The sequence below is a fragment of the Neoarius graeffei genome, chromosome 27 (assembly GCF_027579695.1).
Source record: "Neoarius graeffei isolate fNeoGra1 chromosome 27, fNeoGra1.pri, whole genome shotgun sequence".
NCBI lineage: Eukaryota > Metazoa > Chordata > Actinopteri > Siluriformes > Ariidae > Neoarius > Neoarius graeffei.
In genome coordinates, this window is record NC_083595.1 from 8070688 (window position 1) to 8097488 (window position 26801).

The following is a 26801-nucleotide window of genomic DNA, read 5'->3' on the forward strand; positions in this document are numbered from 1 at the left end:
CCCTGACCTTGGGATATGAGCTGTGCTCCAAAATGGCCGACTTCCCATGAAAACAACCCCGATTCCAAAAAAGTTGGGACAAAGTACAAATTGTAAATAAAAACAGAATGCAATGATGTGGAAGTTTCAAAATTCCATATTTTATTCAGAATAGAACATAGATGACATATCAAATGTTTAAACTGAGAAAATGTATCATTTAAAGAGAAAAATTAGGTGATTTTAAATTTCATGACAACAACACATCTCAAAAAAGTTGGGACAAGGCCATGTTTACCACTGTGAGACATCCCCTTTTCTCTTTACAACAGTCTGTAAACGTCTGGGGACTGAGGAGACAAGTTGCTCAAGTTTAGGGATAGGAATGTTAACCCATTCTTGTCTAATGGAGGATTCTAGTTGCTCAACTGTCTTAGGTCTTTTTTGTCGTATCTTCCGTTTTATGATGCGCCAAATGTTTTCTATGGGTGAAAGATCTGGACTGCAGGCTGGCCAGTTCAGTACCCGGACCCTTCTTCTACGCAGCCATGATGCTGTAATTGATGCAGTATGTGGTTTGGCATTGTCATGTTGGAAAATGCAAGGTCTTCCCTGAAAGAGACGTCGTCTGGATGGGAGCATATGTTGCTCTAGAACCTGGATATACCTTTCAGCATTGATGGTGTCTTTCCAGATGTGTAAGCTGCCCATGCCACACGCACTAATGCAACCCCGTACCATCAGAGATGCAGGCTTCTGAACTGAGCGCCGATAACAACTCGGGTCGTCCTTCTCCTCTTTAGTCCGAATGACACGGCGTCCCTGATTTCCATAAAGAACTTCAAATTTTGATTCGTCTGACCACAGAACAGTTTTCCACTTTGCCACAGTCCATTTTAAATGAGCCTTGGCCCAGAGAAGACGTCTGCGCTTCTGGATCATGTTTAGATACGGCTTCTTCTTTGAACTATAGAGTTTTAGCTGGCAACGGCGGATGGCACGGTGAATTGTGTTCACAGATAATGTTCTCTGGAAATATTCCTGAGCCCATTTTGTGATTTCCAATACAGAAGCATGCCTGTATGTGATGCAGTGCCGTCTAAGGGCCCGAAGATCACGGGCACCCGGTATGGTTTTCCGGCCTTGACCCTTACGCACAGAGATTCTTCCAGATTCTCTGAATCTTTTGATGATATTATGCAGTGTAGATGATGATATGTTCAAACTCTTTGCAATTTTACACTGTCGAACTCCTTTCTGATATTGCTCCACTATTTGTCGGCGCAGAATTAGGGGGATTGGTGATCCTCTTCCCATCTTTACTTCTGAGAGCCGCTGCCACTCCAAGATGCTCTTTTTATACCCAGTCATGTTAATGACCTATTGCCAATTGACCTAACGAGTTGCAATTTGGTCCTCCAGCTGTTCCTTTTTTGTACCTTTTCCAGCCTCTTATTGCCCCTGTCCCAACTTTTTTGAGATGTGTTGCTGTCATGAAATTTCAAAATGTCTCACTTTCGACATTTGATATGTTGTCTGTGTTCTATTGTGAATACAATATCAGTTTTTGAGATTTGTAAATTATCGCATTCCGTTTTTATTGACAATTTGTACTTTGTCCCAACTTTTTCGGAATCGGGGTTGTATTTCTGTTTGGTGTTATTCAGAGCACAGCTCACACCCAGCTTTACAAGATCACTTACCGTGAAAAGGCACGCTCTAGTGAACGGATCGCTTCTTTCAGGGCACAATTAGCATATCGCCAACAATTTACACATTCAAGTCAGGCCTTATTCAGAGACCCGCGCTTCCTTCAGCACCGCTCAAAAACCACTTCTGTCGTTTCCATCCAACTGTTTCATATTAATTTCAAAACGTAAGAAAAAATGCAAAAAAAAAAAGCCATGAAGTTAAAAGGTAAAAAGTGCCGTATAGACCCCTTCGCAGTAAACGACATTCATACGGAAGCAGAAATTGCGCGCGCAGCCTGGACCCACAAAAGACTCAGCGATGCCTAGTTGTTGTGTTGTCGGGTGTCAGAATCATAGCAGTGATGGGGTTAAAATGTTCAGAATTCCAGCAGGATCTCACCCATTCCAAAAAAAAAAAAAAAAAATCGCCGACGTCTATGGCTACAAGCCATCAAACGTGTAGACTGGGATGAAAGCACCATCAAAAATGCAGCGCCCACTTCATCACAGGTAAGATCAGGCTATTTATTAAATCTTTCTTTTTTATTCTTTCTAGTCTTCGTTTATTGATGTAGCAAAATACTTTGGTAACGTTTGTCTGATTAGCTGGGTCATAGTTACACAATGTAATGAATATTGTTAGCATGTTAGCTTAGCTTTGCATGCAATTTTGTTTGTAGGAGAGGTCTCGCTTGACTCAAGCAGTCCAGATTTTGTGCCGTCATTATTTGTGTACGCCGAAAATCACAATTTTAAAGCAAGGATGGAAAGGTAAAATTGCGTGCCCTCACTCTAAGGCCGAATCCCATTTCACCCCTTGGACCAACCCCTTGGCCCTTCCCCTCCATTTTGCGCGTTCACGTGAAGGGGTAGGGGTATCCCAATCCCAGTTAATGCGGAGGGGTAGGGGAAGGGGTAGGGCTTCTGTACCCCTCCAAACGGAGATTTTCCTGGAGCTGACTCCGAACAAAGGGGTTTGAGTGATTTCCCACAATGCCATGCGGATTTCAGCGAGATTTCATGCGGATTTCAGAAAGATGGCGGTTCCCGCGGCGAAAGATTGTCATAAATGTATTTTCTCCATTATTTACGTGTTTTAAGTTGTTATCCAGAGGAAACACGCCGCTTGATTCGCTTTCGAGCTGAGAATGAGCAGCGATTTCTGAAATCCAAGCTGCTGCTAAAAAGCTTTGGGAGTGAGTATTGTTTTCGGTTGCTTGACTGCGTACGTTTTGTTCTGTTATTCTTGCTTTTATTGTTTACATGAGTGTTCTGACACCTCATTCTGTCGGATGTGGTGCACGAAGCGCCAAAGATATCCCATTCAGTGGTGTTAGTTAACAAATCACACCCTGCCAGCAGAGATCTCTGGTTCTGGCTCTGACTGTAGCGGCTGGTCGCAGCCAATGACGCATTTGGTCGCGTTTTGCTAACGTAAACGCTGACGGAGGTACGCGATGACGTATGCGATCGTTGAAGGGCTATCCCAGTACGTAGGGGTTGAATTTCAAGCCCTATCCCTTGTAGCTCAGTTTCAAGGGGAAGGGCCAAGGGGAAGGGGGAGGGGTAGGGGTAGAAATTAGAATTGGGATTGGGCCTTAATGCCAACTTATGCTGACTGCCCTAACCTAGCTCCCGCCCCGTTCAGTTTCATTTCTGCTCTCTGCCTCTCGCTTTTTACGCAGCTCTGATTTCTCTTAGCTGCACTCTTTACACTATCATTCCTTTCATGCCATTACCTCCTGCAAATTGCTGTTTAGTGTTGGGATTTGCTGTTGTAGCTAAAGCCACATTGCCATCACATCACTGGCATAATTTGATTAAAACAATTTCAGTGTAAAACACATTCCGTACATGCCCGCACATAATCATATGCGTCTAAAGACTTGTAGGCACGAAGTTTTTCGTGGGTGTACACTGAAGTCTTGTCAATAAGGGACGAGTATATATCTGGCCATTGTATACCAGGGAACTTACTAACATCATCCGTCCACGCTTTAATTAAATACGGATCCGGTAGGCGATGTCCACTTGTTAGAGTTAACTTATTTATGTAGCGTTCTCGATCTTGTAACGACAATTGTTTGACATAATCTGACAGCTCATAATGGCGGTCTATGGGCAGCGCCATTGTTTCTGGGTCCAGGCTGCGCGCGCATCCTGGCAACGCTCGGTTTGTTTACAAACATGCGAAGGGGTCTATTAAAGAGATGATTAGAAAATGCGATGTTTGGAAACAGGTTTTCAGAATCGGAGATGACGTAACAAGTGCGTGCTCCTGTCTTTCCGTCACCGTCCTGACGATGTCATCTCGTCGCTCTTCTTCGGCAGTTGATGGAAACGTGATAGTTTTCTGAAGTTTGCTTTCAATGTGCAGAATGTTTGCACGAGTCGGCATCATTTCTCTTTCACACAAGTTCCTTCTCTCGGGCCTGGTTTGGTGCTCCTCCTTGTCTCTGAGTGAGTGAGCGAGTGAGTCTCACACGACTGAAGTCTCAGGCTGTTTCAGTTTCACTCTGCGTCTGAATGGAAGTGCAGCAGACTTTCCTCGGCCAGCTGAGACAGATACTTCTGCACACAAAAACAAGATTAGAGAAAGGAGTCACAGCCGGACATCGACAAAACTTCCCCTTTACGCCATTTTTTACTAATGGTGGCCCCCTCGGCCCTGTTTCTGGCTCCCCGAGGTTTCTAAATGCAGTTCTACACTACAGGCGGCACACGTGACCATGTCCGACGTGGTGAGGTTACCCTGAGCTTCAGTCACTCTGCTCATTTTTTCATCACCACCTGCTGTCCACCAACCAGCTACAGGATGAATCAGCACCGTATAACAATTAAGTAACCTTAAATGGATAAGAAGTAATGCGTTGTGTTCTTTACCGTTAAAAAAAATTTAATCACTGGTAAAGTGCTGTGTTAGAAGAGGAATAAGGCACTTATAGGAATATAATTAACGTCTGGGTGGTCACAGTAACTTCACTTCATCACACCACACTGTTGTTGACCAATTTCCTCTAATAGCCTGACCCTGGCATTATTAATCAACCACCCCTCTGCCTGCCGGTCTCTCTCCGTGTGTCTGAAATTGTTCCCTACTCACTATATAGGGCACTACTGTATATAGCGAGGACGGCATTTTGCAGTGCTTTCCGAAACCTTAGCGAGGATTATTTACACCCTACATAGTGCACAAAAAGTATCCCACAATGCATCACGAAAAGTAGTGTACAAACGATGGTCACGAACCAAAGCAATATATCCCATCGCGCTGAAAGAAATCAAATTAAAAGTCTCAAAAACTAATGTTAAACTGCAAAGGATAACCTCGTTAAAATGCCGCCGAATTCTCAAATCTGATTGGAAAGATATAAAATCACACCTTTATTAATGTGCTACGTTAAAGGGGAACTGAAGTCATTTTTAAACTTGCTTCATTTCTTAATTCACGCGTTATTCAATTACGCTTGCGCTTTTAGTAACCTTATATCGTGACTCGTATTGGCAACTAACTGCAATTAAATATTATACTTATCGGCCTGTTTGGTTTTTAGCCGTGTTGAATTTAGTTCGTTTGGTCCGCGGCAGGCGTCGCTTATCTGCGCGATCTTCACGAGACTTGTGCGAGACTTCGAAACGTGAAATGTCAGCCAGGTGTCAGTGCCGCCATTCTGAAAACTGTTTCCCAAACGAAGTATTGCACAAAAACGAGTTGAAATGACGATTACTACCGACTTCTTTCAAACTTTCCTGATTGCTATCAAAACAAAAAACTTCCGGCTTGATTACATCAGCGCTCGAAAGCGGGCGTGCACGTCTTTTGACAACGTTGGCAGATGTTGGTCACTTTCCTTGTGTCCGAAATCGCTCCCTACTCACTATATAGGGCACTAGACAGTGGGGACGCCATTTTGTAGCGCTGTCTGAAACCTCAGTGAAGATTATTTACACGCTGTATAGTGCACTCAAAGTATCCCACAATGCATCACGGAAAGTAGTGTACAATGATGGTCACTAACCAAATCAATATATCCCATCATATATTGCGGTCGCGCTGAAAGAAATCAAATTAAAAGTCTCAAAAACTAATGTTAAACTGCAAAGGATAACCTCGTTAAAATGCCGCTGAATTCTCAAATCTGATTGGTCAGATATAAAATCACACCTTTATTAACGTGCTACGTTAACGGGGAACTGAAGTCATTTTTAAACTTGCTTCATTTCTTAATTCACGCGTTATTCAATTACGCTTTCGGTTTTAGTAACCTTATATCGTGACTCGTATTGGCAACTAACTGCAATTAAATATTATACTTATCGGCCTGTTTGGTTTTTAGCCGTGTTGAATTTAGTTCGTTTGGTCCGCGGCAGGCGTCGCTTATCTGCGCGATCTTCACGAGACTTGTGCGAGACTTCGAAACGTGAAATGTCAGCCAGGTGTCAGTGCCGCCATTCTGAAAACTGTTTCCCAAACGAAGTATTGCACAAAAACGAGTTGAAATGACGATTACTGCCGACTTCTTTCAAACTTTCCTGACTGCTATCAAAACAAACAAAACTTCCGGCTTGATTACATCAGCGCTCGAAAGCGGGCGGGCGCGCGTCTTTTGACAACGTTGGCAGATGTTGGTCACTTTCCTTGTGTCCGAAATCGCTCCCTACTCACTATATAGGGCACTAGACAGTGAGGACGCCATTTTGTAGTGCTGTCCGAAACCTCAGTGAGGATTATTTACACGCTGTATAGTGCACTCAAAGTATCCCACAATGCATCACGGAAAGTAGTGTACAATGATGGTCACTAACCAAATCAATATATCCCATCATATATTGCGGTCGCGCTGAAAGAAATCAAATTAAAAGTCTCAAAAACTAATGTTAAACTGCAAAGGATAACCTCGTTAAAATGCCGCTGAATTCTCAAATCTGATTGGTCAGATATAAAATCACACCTTTATTAACGTGCTACGTTAACGGGGAACTGAAGTCATTTTTAAACTTGCTTCATTTCTTAATTCACGCGTTATTCAATTACGCTTTCGGTTTTAGTAACCTTATATCGTGACTCGTATTGGCAACTAACTGCAATTAAATATTATACTGATCGGCCTGTTTGGTTTTTAGCCGTGTTGAATTTAGTTCGTTTGGTCCGCGGCAGGCGTCGCTTATCTGCGCGATCTTCACGAGACTTGTGCGAGACTTCGAAACGTGAAATGTCAGCCAGGTGTCAGTGCCGCCATTCTGAAAACTGTTTCCCAAACGAAGTATTGCACAAAAACGAGTTGAAATGACGATTACTGCCGACTTCTTTCAAACTTTCCTGACTGCTATCAAAACAAACAAAACTTCCGGCTTGATTACATCAGCGCTCGAAAGCGGGCGGGCGCGCGTCTTTTGACAACGTTGGCAGATGTTGGTCACTTTCCTTGTGTCCGAAATCGCTCCCTACTCACTATATAGGGCACTAGACAGTGAGGACGCCATTTTGTAGTGCTGTCCGAAACCTCAGTGAGGATTATTTACACGCTGTATAGTGCACTCAAAGTATCCCACAATGCATCACGGAAAGTAGTGTACAACGATGGTCACTAACCAAATCAATATATCCCATCATACATTGCGGTCGCGCTGAAAGAAATCAAATTAAAAGTCTCAAAAACGAATGTTAAACTGCAAAGGATAACCTCGTTAAAATGCCGCCGAATTCTCAAATCTGATTGGTCAGAAATAAAATCACACCTTTATTAACGTGCTACGTTAAAGGGGAACTGAAGTCATTTTTAAACTTGCTTCATTTCTTAATTCACGCGTTATTCAATTACGCTTGCGCTTTTAGTAACCTTATATCGTGACTCGTATTGGCAACTAACTGCAATTAAATATTATACTTATCGGCCTGTTTGGTTTTTAGCCGTGTTGAATTTAGTTCGTTTGGTCTGCGGCAGGCGTCGCTTATCCGCACGATCTTCATGAGACTTGTGCGAGACTTCGAAACGTGAAACGTCAGCCAGGTGTCAGTGCCGCCATTTTGAAAACTGTTTCCCAAACGAAGTATTGCACAAAAACGAGTTGAAATGACGATTACTGCCGACTTCTTTCAAACTTTCCTGATTGCTATCAAAACAAAAAACTTCCGGCTTGATTACATCAGCGCTCGAAAGCGGGCGTGCACGTCTTTTGACAACGTTGGCAGATGTTGGTCACTTTCCTTGTGTCCGAAATCGCTCCCTACTCACTATATAGGGCACTAGACAGTGAGGACGCCATTTTGTAGCGCTGTCTGAAACCTCAGTGAAGATTATTTACACGCTGTATAGTGCACTCAAAGTATCCCACAATGCATCACGGAAAGTAGTGTACAACGATGGTCACGAACCAAAGCAATATATCCCATCGCGCTGAAAGAAATCAAATTAAAAGTCTCAAAAACGAATGTTAAACTGCAAAGGATAACCTCGTTAAAATGCCGCCGAATTCTCAAATCTGATTGGTCAGATATAAAATCACACCTTTATTAACGTGCTACGTTAACGGGGAACTGAAGTCATTTTTAAACTTGCTTCATTTCTTAATTCACGCGTTATTCAATTACGCTTGCGCTTTTAGTAACCTTATATCGTGACTCGTATTGGCAACTAACTGCAATTAAATATTATACTTATCGGCCTGTTCGGTTTTTAGCCGTGTTGAATTTAGTTTGTTTGGTCTACGGCAGGCGTCGCTTATCCGCACGATCTTCACGAGACTTCGAAACGTGAAATGTCAGCCAGGTGTCAGTGACGCCATTTTGAAAACTGTTTCCCAAACGAAGTATTGCACAAAAACGAGTTGAAATGACGATTACTGCCGACTTCTTTCAAACTTTCCTGATTGCTATCAAAACAAAAAACTTCCGGCTTGATTACATCAGCGCTCGAAAGCGGGCGTGCACGTCTTTTGACAACGTTGGCAGATGTTTGTCACTTTCCTTGTGTCCAAAATCGCTCCCTACTCATACAGTGAGGACGCCATTTTGTAGTGCTGTCCGAAACCTTAGTGAGGATTATTTACACCCTGTATAGTGCACTCAAAGTATCCCGCAATGCATCACGGAAAGTAGTGTACAGCCGATGGTCACTAACCAAAGCAATATATCCCATCATGCATTGCGGTCGCGCTGAAAGAAATCAAATTAAAAGTCTCAAATTTGTTTAATAAAAGGCAGCGGCAAAGAAGAAAGAAAGTATTCAGCCTTGATTTAAAAGAACTGAGAGCTGCAGGTACTTTGTATTGATTAATGTGTGAAATGCGCTCAGTATAATGCGGATTTATCACAAAAACACACGCATGTGTTGTTTATTTTGAAACCCAGCAGCTGACTGATCTGGCACGTTTTAATTGTGCGACAGTAATGACGTAAATACCAGCGCGACGGACGAGTGTCCAAAAGCGTTTTTTTCATTTTACCAATGAGCTCATTATATAGTCCTCTATACAGTAATTCCCTATATAGGGAGCAGGGAGTAGTGAATGAGTGAGCGATTTCGGACACAGGGTCTCTGTCTGTCTGTCTGTCTGTCTGTCTCTTTCTGGGTCACACTCCTGTCTCGACAGAGCTGTGAGTGACAGAGCAGCTGCTGATCCTCATGCTGTGAATGTCTGCAGTGTGTGTGGGGGGAACTAATAGGGAACTCGATCCTGACCACACGGCCAGTCAGCGCCTGCTGCCTTCCCCACACTAATGGTTTGTAAAGGCCACAGCGTTATAAACGCACACATTCTCACACTAATTATTCCATTAGTCCACTCCTCGGTGTGCTATGTGTTTACATCTCTTGGGCTTTCAGTCAGCACAGACAAACTAACATCCTGAGCGAATGCACTCGGAGGAATATGGTTTTGGAAAGTGGAACGAACGGTAGTGTGCGTCAGATTATTGGACTTCGCAGAATATATGAAGAATTCTGTGAATAACTGCACTGCATTTTGTTTCGACACGCAAACAGCTGTTTATGTAAAAATCAAGCTCGGAACTTATAATTACGCCCTCTCCGCTGGCAAATCCAACTCGGAAGGTCTTCTCAACCACGTGACGGAAAATCAACATGGCCGCTCGTGGCATCAACAGTAAACAGCTTTAGATCAGTCAACTTCGGAGTTCATTCGAACGCAGCACTGAAGATGGATTTGGTGTCAAAGATAAAGGGTTTTTTTTTTACACTCCTTGAATGATCTTTCTGGTCAGACAAGAATTATTTATGTTGTACATATGTTCTTCTGTTATCTGTACGGGTAAGAAATTAAAAAATATCTTTGAGCCAATCCTTGTCTTTTGTCTTTGGTGGAACTATTAAGGATGAAAAATGCACTTTCAGGACTGTTTAATTAGTCATTACACGAACACTTAGTATGATAATGATAAATCTCCAAACAAAAACGAATACCTTTTTATATTTTTTATATATATCAGGGCGGCACAGCGGTGTAGTGGTTAGCGCTGTCGCCTCACAGCAAGAAGGTCCGGGTTCGAGCCCCGTAGCCGGCGAGGGCCTTTCTGTGTGGAGTTTGCATGTTCTCCCCGTGTCCGCGTGGGTTTCCTCCGGGTGCTCCGGTTTCCCCCACAGTCCAAAGACATGCAGGTTAGGTTAACTGGTGACTCTAAATTGAGCGTAGGTGTGAATGTGAGTGTGAATGGTTGTCTGTGTCTATGTGTCAGCCCTGTGATGACCTGGTGACTTGTCCAGGGTGTACCCCGCCTTTCGCCCGTAGTCAGCTGGGATAGGCTCCAGCTTGCCTGCGACCCTGTAGAACAAGATAAAGCGGCTACAGATAATGAGATGAGATGAGATATATATATCAAAGAGTTAAAAGAAACAGAAATAGCTAAAAGAACATAGTTTTTTGTTTGTTTGCCCCCACAATATCTCCTGTTCCACACTCCAGCCCAGTCTGTAACGGTAATGCACCTTTAAGTTGGTCTGCCAACCGCCAAAAAACCCTCAAGAAGAAGAAAACCCCCCAAAAAAGCCACAAAATATGGAAGTTTTTTTTTTTTTTCAAGAATTATCATCGCATTTTTCACAAATTGCTCCTGTCATTTTGCCGGTTTGTTTACATTCTAAGCGGAAATGATTTTGTCGGACGTTTTGTATAAAGTTTTTATTTATTGAAGTTGCAAAAAATAAAAATACTCCGTTTCTTAAAATCCAGTGAATGTGGATAGAATAAAACAGTTATTCCACTCAATCTCGTCGTACATGGCTTATAGACAACTTGGTGCTACGCGCCTCATTGCCTATCGGCTCATATATGACTCGAGTTTGTGGAATAACTGTTTTATTATAAAAAAACACACACACACACACACGTGTGTATTAGGGTGCATCAGTTGCCCCCTAAAAATGAAAAGTTCCTCCGATCATGATGCATTTTTGTTTTTATGTTCCTTTTGGTAAGAAAACACACTGGGTGAAATATTTTGACACGATTCAAAAGTGTAATGGTGGCACCAGGAGCTCAAAGTTATGGAAAAAGCTGCTATTTTATGACTTTTATGACAAAATTTCGATCACTTTTCATGAAGCATTATGGCACCTTATGGAGTATACCAAATATCTTCGATACACATTTTTAGTCCATATTCTAAATATATTATCAAGCACAGTTTGAGTTTCAGCTGTTCATTGAATCATTGTTCAACTACTTTGAAACAATACGAATGTATTATGAATTAGAGGTCTGCGCGGGACAGAATTTTCAATCCCGCTCCCGCCCGCCCCCGCATTGTGCAGTCCCGCTCCCGCCCGCAAATCCCGCATGACGCAGACGTTCGCGTTATTTCTCACGAAAGTTCTTGTCATTGGCTTGGGGAATTAAACATACTGAGCTCTCCACTGACCGGTCCTTCACCTAGCGCACGGAGCGAGGGTGCGCGTTGCCAGGCGGCATGCGCAGCTGAGGCTTTACAGAGATACCCAACACATCTACAGTGGATATTAAAAATATTGTACATTGCACATAGCTTATATATGTCACTCCTCACATTTACATTCTAGGGAATACAAGTAGGCCTATAAGAAATTAATATAATTTAAAGACACAGCGTGATGATGCCCCGCCCCCTACTTTCTTTTTAAAGCAGCACTTACTTCTGAAGCACTGTGAGCTTCACTAGAGGAGCTCTGCTCTTCTGCCATGATCGGAGATCTCAAACACGGAAGAGCGGAAAGGAATCGGAAACGTACGCGAGATTAGACCACATCCGCAAATTTAGGCGTCTTACAATGTTTTTATTAATGCCGAATAAAATATCCAGCACAAATTATATACGATAGACATAAATTAATAATTTATAAATTTTATTTTAAACACGTTTTTAGTTAGCGGGACTGCAGCTCCCGCCCGCTCCCGGATTGTGCACTCCCCCTCCCGCCCGCGCCCGCAATGAGCTTTCAAAATTTGTCCCGTGCCGCACTGCTTTGCGTCGGGTCCCGCGGGAGTGCAGGGCTCTAGTGTGGATCACATTAATGCTTCTCAATCCCTTGCAAAGGTTCTTAACATGATCTCCGGGTCACAAGGAATCAATAAATGGAGTCCAACATTGTGATTCAAACCTCACGCGAAAACATAAAAGAAGCGTTTTTTTGGCAAAAAATGAACCTCATGGTGCCACCATTAGACTTTTGAATATGGCCAAAACGCTTACTACTTACCACACATTTGTAAACAAAGGCACACTTAAAGTGCCATTCCACCATTGGATGTATTTTTTTGGCATAAAATACAATATATTTTATGACAACATGACTAGACAGAGAAATCTTTTAGCTTCAAAATGATATACAGGGATGCAAACACAACCATGGTCAAAAAAGAGTGAGGTAGCGCAGCGACGCGGACCCCCCACCGCACACACACAATATCAGTCAGACAACAGTTTCAACAAAACAGAACATTTCTTAATTACTATTATTCATTAATTCAGTTACCAATCCATCTTCAGTTCCCCACCCCAAAGTCAGTCCATCTTTACTCCTTTTTCTTCGCCACTTCCTGAAGTTTGTGTAGTGCCTTGGATGTATGCACCACGAACTCATAACACACACATGGGTTACACATTACCATTTGATCACTCGATGTTCTAAAATAGCAGCTAGTCGGGTGCTAACGGTTAGCATTTTAACTAAGCCAGACAGCCACAAGCTTTAATAAGACCAATTCTTGCACGTATAGAACGGTATTACGGCACTTAAATATTATCTAGGAACAAAAAACAATAGTCATTAACCCATGTAGACACTATGTTGAGAACATATACAGTCATCATGCAACTCCTCAAACAACATTACGCTTTTCAGGCGTTTTTTACCCCAAGGATAGGTCATGGCTAATATGGTTAGATGAAGGAGGCTAGGTTACGAGAGACAAAGTTTATGTTATATTTAACACGCTTTGATTGTAGACGAGTAAATGACTTCCACTTCAACGCTGATCGTTTACTCCCAGTCACCGAGGCTCCAAAGAAATACACACTAGTAGATGAAATTCAGCAAGTTGATAAATGAACACACTGATCTGAGGAAAAGCCCAGGAGTCACGTTCCTTAGCAACCAGATTGCCCAGCCATCGGTTCCATCCACTGACAGTGTAGCAGCTAGCAGTTTGTAACGGAACGCTGTTAAATATTATAATAGCAGCCAGCAGCTACACTGTCAATCTTACTGTCTCTGCTGTCAATGGTTCCATATATCCACCAGGGGGAACCAAACGTTGTATGGTCTGCACAGTACTCGGGTCTATCAATACTACCAGAGTGGATTACCGGAGAGCAAACCCGTCTCGTCTCGTCTTCTTCCGCTTTATCCGGGACCGGGTCGCGGAGGCAGCAGTCTAAGCAGGGAAGCCCAAACTTCCCTTTCCCCAGACACCTCGGCCAGCTCCTTGGGAAGAACACCGAGGCGTTCCCAGGCCAGCCGAGAGACATAGTCCCTCCAGCGTGTCCTGGGTCTTCCCCAGGGCCTCCTCCCGGGGGGACATGCCTGGAACACCTCCCCAGGGAGGCGTCCAGGAGGCATCCGAAAAAGATGCCCGAGCCACCTCAGCTGATTCCTCTCGATGTGGAGCAGCAGCGGCTCTACTCCGAGCTCCTCCCGAGTGACTGTGCTTCTCACCCTATCTCTAAGGGAGCGCCCAGCCACCCTGCGAAGGAAACTCATTTCGGCCGCTTGTATCCACGATCTTGTCCTTTCGGTCATTACCCAAAGCTCATGACCATAGGGTTAGGGTTAGGGTTAACCCTAACCCTACCCAACCCTAACCCTAGGGTGGATTGGGTGGCAGTCGAAGGCAGGGGCCTTGACGACCTGATCCCCGGACACAGCGGCTGGCTGTTGAGAGCAAACCCCCCCCCCCAAAAAAAACCTCTTCGGATCTGCACGAATTACACAAGTCGCCCAAAATGCCGGGGAAAAAGCAGAATGCGCCGAAAAGCGCGCCGTTTGCACGCCTGGATATATCAAACACTTTTTTGACAACGACAAGTATATTAATTTTGCGACCAAAGTCACCTACCCTTTTAATTTCCGCACGTGATGTCATCGGCAGGTTCCCCTTCTTGTGTACCACGTCACGTGTGACGTGACACAAATTATCAGCAATGGCGGATAGAACGCGATTGTCAGCTTCGGAAAAGAAGCGAAGGAAAATAGCAAGTGATGCCCAAAGGAGACGGTCGATGGTGAATATCGGCACAGCAATCGACAAGTGGAAATCGCGTTCTATCCGCCATTGCTGATAATCTGTGCCACGTCACACGTGACGTGGTACACAAGAAAGGGAACCTGCCGATGACATCACGTTTCACTACCGCGCGGAAATTAAAAGGGTAGGGGACTTTGGTCGCAAAATTAATATACTTGTCGTCAAAAAATGATGTTTGATATATCATTTTGAAGCGAAAAGATTTCTCTGTCTAGTCATACATCCGATGGTGGAATGGCACTTTAAGAGCTTTGAGTTGTTGCAGCAAGAGAATGGATTACAACCCCAAGATTTTTATAGATACATTCAGTTTAGGCGATACTTTCAGGAACATATAGCTAGAGCAATAGAGGGGCAAAAGACAGGGATTTTAGAAGTGTTCCAGGGAGCTAATAATTCAATAACTTGCAAGAAGGTTGTATCTAGATTGTACCAGGCATTACGTCAAGATAGTCCAGACAACACTCTATATATTAAGGATAAATGGGAAAAGGAAGGTAATCTTCCAATATCTGAAGAAGAATGGGGAAATCTGTGGAAACTACAATAGGGAACAACATGCTCAAACACATGGCGTGAATATAGCTGGAAAAACTTATCGAGATGTTTTATAACACCATTACAGCAGCGCACACAAATATCTAGCACTGCCTGCTGGAGGGCCTGTGGGGCAAATGAGGCCAATCACTTTCATGTTTTCTGGGATTGCCCAATAATAACACCATACTGGCGAGACATCCACTTTCACCTGAACAAGATTTTTGAAGTAGATATTCCTTGTAGATTTGACATTTTATACTTGGGAAATATATTTCACTTGATTGTTGGGACTACAGGGCGGTACGGTGGTGTAGTGGTTAGCGCTGTCGCCTCACAGCAAGAAGGTCCGGGTTCGAGCCCCGTGGCCGGCGAGGGCCTTTCTGTGCGGAGTTTGTATGTTCTCGCCGTGTCTGCGTGGGTTTCCTCCGGGTGCTCCGGTTTCCCCCACAGTCCGAAGACATGCAGGTTAGGTTAACTGGTGACTCTAAATTGACCGTAGGTGTGAATGTGAAGGTGTGTGAATGGTTGTCTGTGGCCAAGTTTACATTAGACCGTATCTGTCTCGTTTTCTTCGCGGATGCACTGTCCGTTTACATTAAAACGCCTGGAAACGCCGGGAAACGGGAATCCGCCAGCGTCCACGTATTCAATCTAGATCGTGTCTGGTCCGGTGCTGTGTAAACATTGAGAATACGCGGATACGCTGTGCTGAGCTCTAGCTGGCGTCGTCATTGGACAACGTCACTGTGACGTCCACCTTCCTGATTCGCTGGCGTTGGTCATGTGACGCGACTGCTGAAAAACGGCGCGGACTTCCGCCTTGTATCACCTTTCATTAAAGAGTATAAAAGTATGAAAATACTGCAAATACTGATGCAAATACTGCCCATTGTGTAGTTATGATTGTCTTTAGGCTTGCCATCCTTCCACTTGCAAGTGGTAAGTGATATGCGCTGGGATCACACACACAGCAGCTCAGTCCCGAATCACTGCTCGTGCGCTTCACTCGCGCGCTCTGTGAGCTGCGCAGGGCCGGACTGCGCACCCTCCAGAGGGCACTCGCTGTTCAGGGCGGAGTGATTTGGAGCGCAGGATGCCTGCGGAGCCGAGCGTATCCGTGTATTGGCGTTGCTGTGTGCACGCTAATCGTTTTAAAAACGTTAATCTGATGATCCGCTGATACGGTCTAATGTAAACCCCACCTTAACTGTGTCTATGTGTCAGCCCTGTGATGACCTGGCGACTTGTCCAGGGTGTACCCCGCCTTTCGCCCGTAGTCAGCTGGGATAGGCTCCAGCTTGCCTGTGACCCTGTAGAACAGGATAAAGCGGCTAGAGATAATGAGATAATGAGATGAATGTTGGGACTACTGGGATAAAAAGTTGTTACTTATACTACTGGTGGCGAGTAAAAAAATAATATCAAGAAGATGGTTAAAGTCAGACCCTCCTACAATAGGAGAATGGCTAGATGTAATTCATGATATATACGTACACAATGGAAAAGCTGACTTACTCCCTCAAAATAAAGACTGACGACTTTTCTAGAACCTGGCTTCGATGGACTGGGTATGTTGAACAAGTGGGTTTAAGATCAGATTTTGCTTGAGGCATCTTCCTGTACTGTAATGTATGTATGCACGTCACTTTTCTTTTTCTTTAATCCTTTTCGAAGTAAAACAGTGAAACTTACCCCATGTTCTAACTGTTTTTATTGTATATAAAAATGTTCAAAAAATGGCCCAGGCACACAATGTTGTGACGATTATGGATGGATATTTTTTGGGTTTTCTCTGCTAGAAATGGTTTTATTTGGGTTTGAATTGTTTACCTATTTCAGTTTTTGCAAAGGAAACTACTGTGTAAAGAAAGAAAGAAAGAAAGAAAGAAAGAAATGAGAAATGGAAGGATAATATCCTCTATTGCAGACCTGGGCATCTTCCGGCCCGCGGGCCACATCCGGCCCTTTGGTTCATTCTGACCGGCCCGCGCAAGGTTAATTAGAAATTACAAAATAAACGTATTTTCTAATTTTACCTCATGCATGGACTGAATGTGCATTGCTTTTATTTTGAAGTTGTGTTCAACAAAAACGCAACGCGCGCGACATGAACATGACAGGAAATCCCACGAAACCTAATCCCACGATAACTACTTCCGTAATTTGTCCAGACCAACCACAAACTTGTACGTCATCCTTCAGACGGTCCAGCCAATCACACAGTGTGACGTCACCAGCAGGCGCCGGAGCCCGAGCCGATCTGTAGATCTGATACCTACACCGAATCGACTGATGATCATCTGTCAGCTGTGCTTCGCATCTCCACCTCAGACATTCAACCTGACTCTGATGCACTCGTTAAAGACCAACAGAGACGAGATTTCTCTCACTGAACAAATAAAAAACACCAAATGAGGTGATTAGACTACAAATGTGGGCATCATTATTATAATATCATGTATCTTGTTTGATATTTGGAGTAGAAAGACAATATTGTGGTGTCTTTATTGTGTTTTGGGGTGAATGTGACTGAAAAAAAAAAAAAAAAAAAAAAAAAAATGGTACGAACGTTCACATTTTGTTAACCATTGTTTTGGGAAATTTGATTGAATAAATGACATTTTTTGTAAGGCGACCTCGTTTTTTCCAGACTCTTACCAGTCTTAGCAGCTTGTAAAAACAATGATATTTATTGCTTTATATAAAGAAATACAATTAATATTATGCAGAATTTAGTTCAGCCTTATGGTCCGGCCCTCTACAAAATTCTCTGTTTCTCATGTGGCCCCATGGAAAAAATAATTGCCCACTCCTGCTCTATTGGATGTGACCTGATGGCTAAATAAAGAGAAAATTACAAAAAAAAAAAAGAATATGGTCAAAACATTTTACAGGATGTCTTTATTGGTGAAAAGGAACACCCAAACCAAAATGCATCAGATTTTATGAAAGTGACGGCAACTGATGCACCCGAACGTGTATGCAAGTTTGAACGCCAATAAAAACGTCTTGTATATTCATACATGTCAACCTTTGGTCAATCAAACCTGTATAACCAACCTCCAAAATCCGTATAAGATGCAAATTAAAATAATTTACCGAAAATTTGAATGATAATTAACAATTATATATCCCAGTTACTTTTTATTCAATATTAAGAACAATAAACCTTCAGAATGAATACAAAGCTCCAATGTTTGACAAAAACACAAAGTGTTACAGTATCAGCGTAGTTACGAAGGAAATACTTCGTTGTTTGGAGACAGGTTTCACCGGGCGGCTATTACGCGCGAGACTTCATATTAGCCACAAAGTCAGGAAAATCTGTTCGTAAAATTACGTTATAATGACCAAATACAATGAAAAGTATTTTTCCAGTCTCACCTGTGAAAGGTAATCCCATGTGATCTCGTTTGGACGGTAAACCTGTTGGTACAGTTAAACGCAGCACATGAATGAGGCATCTTTATTCTCGGCTACCGTCTAGACGCTATACCAGAGATGGTTGAAGAATCTCCACTTTGCCACATCCAATATGGCGGCGAGGATGACGTATGATTCTACGCAGAAGGCGGCGTCTATGTTTATATGTCTATGACTTCACGGTTGGCGGGATTCTCGCAATGCGGTGCGCGCATGATCAAAAGTGGAACGAAGTCTCGCTACCACAAGATAACGCGCGATTTCATAAGACTCTTTACTGGCTGTCTGTGGCGTACAGTACGTTTGTAAATGTTACGTGCTCTTTTATCATCGTGGGAATTGATTATAGGTCTAAATAAATATTGAAGTTTTTTTTAAACTTTATTTATACGCCCGTATACTACGTTTATCGAATCAAATCCGTATAAAATACGGACATTCCGTATAGGTTGACATGTATGTATATTCATGAGTGTGGTTGGGTTTTTTTTGCTTGTTTTTTACTCAAACATTTAGTTTTGTGCTTCTGATATTATATTCAGAGTTGTTGGTTTTTTTTTTTTTGTCTCAACCCGCATGTCCTCATGTGTCGTCCCCTCGAGTCCACTTTTAGCTCGCTGAGCTCGTCTTGTCATAACTAATAACGGCGTGGTGTATTGATGGAGTAGGTAATGAAATCTGTCTCCGAGCACCAGTGCTCAGTACCTCGGCATGCCATTACTGTTATCAGCCTACTTATCTTACACAGCTGACACAAAGCCACTTGGATGCGTGCACTTGTGTGTGTGTGTGGCGCGCAGATGGTTAGTATTAATCAGTTGACCTCTGTCTTTTCGACTTGGCGCCCCAGTGTCTGCGATTTGGTGGGCTTCGCTGTCTGGAAAGCTTAATCCAGAAAAAGTGGCTGAACTGTAAGATTGCCGTCTCCGACTTGTGTGATTCTGTACAATTTGTTTGCAGACCTGCAGATTGCGGTAGTGAACGGTGCTCCGGCAGTGCGTGGTCTTGGCCGTCTCCTCGCAGGTGTAGAAAAGGCTGCAGAGTTTGCAGTAGAAGCCTGTGCTGGGGACGATGAACTCCACACCTAAATCAACAGAGTGAGTGTTTATTATGGTCACATCTCTTCACGTACACAAAGTCGGACGAGTTATTGCACCACGTGTCCACTCGTGTCCACGAGGTCACATGTTTGGCATAAGGTCACATGTGTACGCGCGTGTGGACGCATGCTTGTGTGAGTCAGCTGTCTGAGGTTAATTGTGTCTTGTCCTCGTGTCTTATCGTACCGTACCGAGTCCTGCGCTCCAAGTTTTCCTGACTTCCCGTGTGCTGAGCCCGTCTATGATCTGACCTTTGCTTTGACTTTCATTACTATTCTTGGATTTCTCAAATAAAAGCATGAGCGTATCATACTTGCTTCCTTCTCACTGTACATCACAGGCAGAGATACAGCTACAGGATTTACGGTACATTTTTGGTCCATTCATTTATTAAAAGTAATGCTTTTGGACCAAAAATAGAGTTAATGGATTTCATACGGCATGGAAAATGAGCAGAATAAATTTTGGTGACGAGAGTTTGGTTGGTTCATTCATTCATTCATCGATCGAAGAGAAGACATTAGACGTGTGAAACTTGCATGTTGATTGGAGACGTGATGACAAAGAGGCCAGACACCAAGTTTAATTTATTTGATTTGGGTTCAAATCGGCTCAAGCGCAGATGCATAACGCAAACTAATGAGTGCTTATTGTGGAAAAGCTATTGGTGAAAGAGTCAGGGCTGGAGTCAATACCGCCATATTCAAGTCAAAGACCAGGACGAGCCAAGATCGAGTCAAGGCCAAGTTGTCCAAATGGAAGAGTCAAGATCGAGACTGAAAAGAAATTAGTTTTTTTTTTCTTTTTTATCAGACATCTAGTTTTTAGGTTTGTTTACCTGACATGTTTCGACGTACGACTGTCGTCTTCCTCAGAGTGTCACCGGATGTTATTGGTGACGCATCTTTTATCAGCTGATGTTTCCGAAGGCGTGGCCTTCCTGTCTGGTTTGACAGGTCGGTCACGCCTTATACTGTCAGTTCGTCCCCTGCAAGATGGCACTCCAGGTATGGGAGAGCATGTATGCTCCCTCATCCCGGTTGATGGTCCTCGGGCTTCGCTTACGGATCTCCATGGCCTCCCTGATCCAGCGCTGATGTTTGTTATCTTCTGTGCGGATGACTCTGGCATTCCCCCAGTCCATAACATGATTTTCCCTTTTGCAGTGATCTGTTATGGCTGACTTATAATTTTCCTGTTGTGCCTTTTCTTTTATTGTTCGGGTTTGTCTTGTAGCTGTCTCCTTTTCGCACTCTTTCTTATGTTCATTTTTTCTTGTGTTGAAACTCCTTCCTGTCTCCCCGATGTAAGGGAAAATCATATTATGGACTGGGGGAATGCCAGAGTCATCCGCACAGAAGATAAACATCAGCGCTGGATCAGGGAGGCCATGGAGATCCGTAAGCGAAGCCCGAGGATCATCAACCGGGATGAGGGAGCATACATGCTCTCCCATACCTGGAGTGCCATCTTGCAGGGGACGAACTGACAGTAGAAGGCGTGACCGACCTGTCAAACCAGACAGGAAGGCCACGCCTTCGGAAACATCAGCTGATAAAAGATGCGTCACCAATAACATCCGGTGACACTCTGAGGAAGACGACAGTCGTACGTCGAAACATGTCAGGTAAACAAACCCAAAAACTAGATGTCTGATAAAAAAGAAAAAAAAAACAACTAACTATATTTAATATAAGACATAATGAACGTAATCGAAAGACTGAAAAGAAATTGACGATTTTCAAAGTCAAGCCTTTACTTCAAATAGTTAGCTTCATTCACGCATTGACTGTTTTCGAGAAAACTATAACGGGGAAAACCAATGCCAAGACTTACGCTACGTTCAGACTGCAACCTGAAACGACCCATATCCGATTTGTTGTGAAATCCGATTTTTTTGTTAGGCCGTTCACATTACCAATTATATGAGACTTGTATGCGATCTCCAATATGAACGGAAAACGACCCAGAAGTGTCCCGCATGCGCAAATTGACAGGTAATAAGCACATCTACGTAATACGTAAACAAAAAAAAAAGCGCACTCTTCAAGTTTGCAAGTAAAGCATGGAGATGAGGCGAGACCTGGCGATGTGGTTTTTGTGGCGGTGGCGGCGGAACTCACACAATAATCTGATTAATGTGGGCAGCAGACTAATGAGACCGAAGGTGTCAAATTACTGGAAATTTCCAGAACAATCTTATAATCTCGTAATACAGGATGATTTAACATCCAGGTCCCTACCAAATCCACCATTAGCTTGATCAATTCTATCAAAGTCTATTTAAATTCTGAAAACCGTCCAAACGTTGTTGTTTTCCACCAAAGAGGTGGGATTAGCCAACGCAGAATAGTGACGTTTGTCTCTTGTTGATGACGTGTAGGTCGCATGAATGCGGCCTGTCCGGTCAGACTGCAGTCGCATGTGAAAATAACGGATATGCATCGGAATTAGGACCACGTGTCCAAGCGGCCTGGGTCGCATGTGAAAAAATCGGATCTGTGTCGTTCAGATTGTCAATAACAAATCGGATACAGGTCGCATATGGGCAAAAAAATCGGATATGGGTCGTTTCAGGGTGCAGTCTGAACGGAGTCCTAAAGTCCAAGTACAAATGCCAAATCTGAGTCCAAGTCAATTCAGAAAACGTCTCGAAACTGGATTCGAGTGTGTAGTTACCTAGCGGGATGCTGTGTTCACTGATGATCTTCTCCTGCTCCCGTGACGGTGATGGAGCTTCAATGCCAATCCTCTGTGGCGAACTCGCAGGCTGTGATGTCTGCTGAACTGCTTCTGAAATTAAAAAAAAAAAACCCTTTCTTAAAGAACAAAATTTGCCAGACTGTTTTGTCAATCTTGGTCTATTTCTGTTTACCAGATGTCATACGCTGCCTTCTGGTCTGGAGAAGGCAAACCATTTTAGTGGATGAGAGATTGCTTGATTCGCTATTTCGTGTTTGTGCCAGAGGACACAGAAGAGGAACTGCGAGGAGAACTCAAATTTACACCTCCGCTTTTAGATTTAATAACATTACTGAGCAAGTCTTCCCAAAATAGAACCGGTAACGAAAGTACACAATGTATGACTGCGGCAGAACCTGTTTAAATAAAGATAAAGTTACGAGCCAAAAGTTAAAGTTAATCGAGAGCTGAGAGGGGCACGAACTTGTCTTCTCGGTTTTGTTTTAAGTATGGACAGAGATGACGTTTCGAGATTTATTTTCGTTGTTTCCTTTCAAGATAACGCTAATAATCTCTTACACAGTCCAACGGTTTAAAGTTCGAGCTGTACACTCATTTACAATTGGATTGATTGTATAATGTTCCTTTTATTCTTGATTGAGTCTTTATGTTTCTTCTGTGGTCTTTGCGTGTGTATGTGCATGCGTGTACACACACACACACACACACACACACCTCTTTTCTGGTTCTTTTCCCCAGACGGTGTCTCCTTCTTCTCAGCCTCACTCGTCCTCCCCGTGTGCGTGTCTGTGACATTTTCCGTCTCAGACATGCTCTCAGGTGCGACCTGTGCTGTGGCTGTGTGTGTTTCGACGGTGTGCGTCAGAGATGCACACGGCTCTGCTGTCTCCTCCAGTGCACTTTTAAACTCTTGGTTGGGGAAGAGGCAGATGTGAGAGGACGGAGCTTCAGTGCACTCCGGCTCCTTTGACCTTGAGGTTTCTTCCGTTACAGCTTCCGGAGCAGGCACCGACTCCTGATTCTCCTCCTTTGCCGGTGTAGGCTCCTCCTCTTCCTTCTCCTTCTCCTCATGCTCCTCCTCCTGCAATTCGGGGAGATCGGGCTCGACAATCGAGTCGTCTTCTTCTCCCACCTCGTCTACTGTCACAAGCTCCTCCATGCACTTCGGGTACCAGCACTCGCCCTCTGTGTCGTCCCCGCTTCCGCACTCCTCCACCTGGGGATAAAATCATAAAGTGAATGTACAGTAATGTCCCTAAACCCCACTTTTTTCCTTGTACAAAGCAACAATCATTATGCTGATTGACCATGTGTTTTCGAACCAGAGCTGATCCATAAATCAAGATTTTCACGGAATCTGCCGAGACTGACCCGGAAGATCCCGAAGCGGTGCGTGACGGCACACGTGTAACAATCCAGGTATCGATTTCGTTCCCGTGCGCAGCAGTGGTTAGACCAGTCTCGATATATCGAATCACATTTTGGAGAGAATTCCGACCGTGATTGGGATTCCAAGGATATTCCGGAGCAAATGGTTATCTTTTTGAGCCCCCAAGACGAGACGCAGGTGGCGGTTTACGACGGTCCCGCTCAGCGCCGATAGCGCACCACCAGCCAGAGAGAACTGGAAACACAGACTGGTTTGTGGATTTTTATTCTAAGCTGGCTGTTGCACAATATCGGGAAAATATTTACATGTATCTCAATAAATGCAGAAATATAATCTTTAAAATGTACACTTACTCAGGGTAATTACTGAAAGAAAATACGAACCGGGTGATAATAGGGGAATCGACGAACTGTCCAAATGGGTTTCTTTTTTACTCCAATAATTCCCATGTGGTCGTTCTGGTGGTGATGAACCCTTGATGAATCAGATCTGTTATTAGTAGGCGGCACGAAAATCTGCCCGCTTCTTTTGCGCAAACCCCACCCACTGCCGCTTTAGATTAGTGTAATTTCTCGGAAATTCGTGAACTGAACATCCTGTCGGATATGGATTTGAACATCCAAACACAATGCAGCACTTTCACATCGTTATTTTTGTAAGATTCCAACAACAATATCCAATTTCAGCGAATAAACAAGCACGGAGTCAGATGAACCGAAATGACGTCATGCGAGATCAGCTCTGAGGCAATGCTGCCTTTTTCCGGGATCCGGAAACCACGATTTAGCGACAGTTTTGTGCTTGATAATAAAATAAATAATTTATATTATTTCCCCGCCTGCTTTATTAATTCATTTTGCTCGTTACTAATGATATATATATTCATTTTAAAGCATTACAGTCAGGCATTATATACACTGTCAGAATTACTGACAGTTCTACAGTCGAGTTGGAGGTTAAACTCGCTATTTCATGGCTCAACTAAAGCATCAGTTTTTATTTTACAAAAATAAACAAATCACTCTCATAATACGGCAAACAGGAAGCCATCAGCGTTCACAAACATTCTAAGCTGTACCCATAAATACATTACACCACAGAGTGGCAGAATTCACTCATCTGATTGGTCAGATATTGTTGGTTAATTGTCCATAACAGCAGCTTTGACAAGAAAAAAAATAGGTGATGGAGCAGCCGTTTATAAATGCTATAAAGTAACTCATAACTGCTTCGGAGACATTCCACAACATTAAATGTAACTATAAATCAGTGGCGGCTGGTAGTCTTTCAAACAGGGGAGGCTGGTCGGTTACGATATTTCCAGATTTTAAAAGAAAAAACACATTAATTTTGCCCATACTCTTGCCTCTGATCTGGCTGATTGTTGGCATGGTCACAAACTGTGAAATAACAGGTTCTTTTGGCCCATTAGCCTACTGTCCAATATACATGATGGTGGTGTTGGGGGGTATATTTTAACATTTTATATTTTAAAATTGTGGCATGTTGTTTAAAAATTGATCATTACTGAAAGCAGCTCTTTGTCAGGAACCTCAGCAGTAACAGCAGAGTGTTCTGGAATAGGCACAAGCACTGACCTTGGGGAGCCAAACATAGAGCTGGGGGCCACACATTTCATTCAATGACACTTTCCCTATATTTTACTTATTTTGACTGAGAAATGTTTTATTGACAACTTTGATAACCCTTCACTTTTAATCCAGGTCTGTAGTGCGAAATGTTCTCGGCTGTGTTTTTGTTTAAAAATGTTTTCCAAATTGTAGCTGTGTTTAATTCATATCCAGAAAAATATATATTCCAATATAATATACTCAGCATAAACATTTTAAATAGATTCTATATTTTTGGTCCATCCATGACATATTACTAAAGTAGCCTATTTACTGTTGTTGATGTGGGTCACTTGCTGTTAGCCAATTCACTTTCTCGTACCAGGAGAGCTGAAAGGAACGAGTATTATTCCCTACCTTTTTCACCAAGTCAATTTGAGGCGTTGGTCTACCCTGCTCTTTAATTTTAATTTTTTCCTCGAAAGGAAGACTGGCAAATGGCTTCGCCAAAATTAAATCAGCAATGCTTGGCATCCGTGCGCAGCTTTCTTGCTAGCTGACTAGCCCCCTCAAGTTCAAGTTCAGTCACTCAAATAAACAAAATTTCTGGAACTAAGATAGCAAACTTGACAACACTATATTTACAATGAAAATATATACAAACTAAAAAAGCTGGTAGAAACCGTATGTCATGAATGAAATCGAAATGTAAGCCGATCTCTTACAATACACCACAGCACTTGTGAATCCGCATGGGACTGAACTGAAATTCACCGCTGCCTGTCTATATTTGAAATGAGCTGTCAATCAAAGAAAATATCCGGCCGCTTTCACCAATCACCAGTCTCCTCGCGGAAAGCTTTGCCATGTCCCTCCCACTGTGAGGCTGGGAGTCCGTGGGCGGGCGTTTTCGCAGTATTTGTCCAATAACCGTCTTGCATTCTGAGATTGAAAAGCGCAGAGCTCCCAAATGCCACTGAAGTGCACTGAGGCTGGGCTGCATCGCACTGTCACGAGGGGGAAAAACTCACGCACACATTAGGCGAACTGGGGAAAGTTATAACGGAATGATTTCGCACTGTAATTGGGTTGAGCACATATATTTCTATGATTCTGGATCTGAAATAGCAATGTTATAAGGTCGGCTATAACATAAGCCTAGCGCAATTCATCCTACACGATGTTCGTCATTTTTAGAGGAGGCTGAGCCTCCCTCGTTGTCTTAGAGCAATCGCACGTGCTATAAATGGATAGAAATGATGCCATGTTCTGAAAAAAATGGCAAAAAAGTTAACAATTTACTGTGGTATAAAAGGAATAAAATACTTCTTAATCATCTTCATCTCGAGTTTATGGGTTAAGAGCAGGAAAATGAGTAAGAGAGAGAGAACAGTACTCAAAATCTTGCACTGATGTATGAATTTGATATTCCTAAACTCTTATTATGGGTTCTTGTTACCAATTTGGTGTAATCCAGCTGCCATGTTGTGCCTGTGGTAAGGTTACCTCGCTCTCTCGGTCATGCTCGCCCTCGCTGGGCTCTGTGGGTTTGCTGCTGTTCGGAGACGATGATCTGTCTTTGGCTCGGTGCTCTGTGAATTCTTTCTGTGGATCACACACACAAACTACACACTCAGTACATTCTCAGTGGCTTACATCAGATTCA

The 26801-nt window shown here is 43.2% G+C and overlaps 1 protein-coding gene across 1 annotated transcript in view; it reads right to left on the reverse strand.

Moving 5' to 3' along the window:
• Positions 1-958: 958 nt before the first annotated feature.
• Positions 959-26801, reverse strand: part of rbm20 (RNA binding motif protein 20) — a 143202-nt gene continuing 117359 nt past the window's right edge. Inside the window, exons 10-14 of the mRNA XM_060911416.1 lie at positions 26642-26740; positions 22889-23390; positions 22151-22261; positions 19334-19455; positions 959-4241 (exon numbers count right to left, since the gene is read on the reverse strand). Coding sequence (XP_060767399.1) covers positions 4182-4241; positions 19334-19455; positions 22151-22261; positions 22889-23390; positions 26642-26740 — 894 coding nt within the window. The 3' untranslated portion in view covers positions 959-4181. The remainder of the gene's footprint in view (positions 4242-19333; positions 19456-22150; positions 22262-22888; positions 23391-26641; positions 26741-26801) is intronic.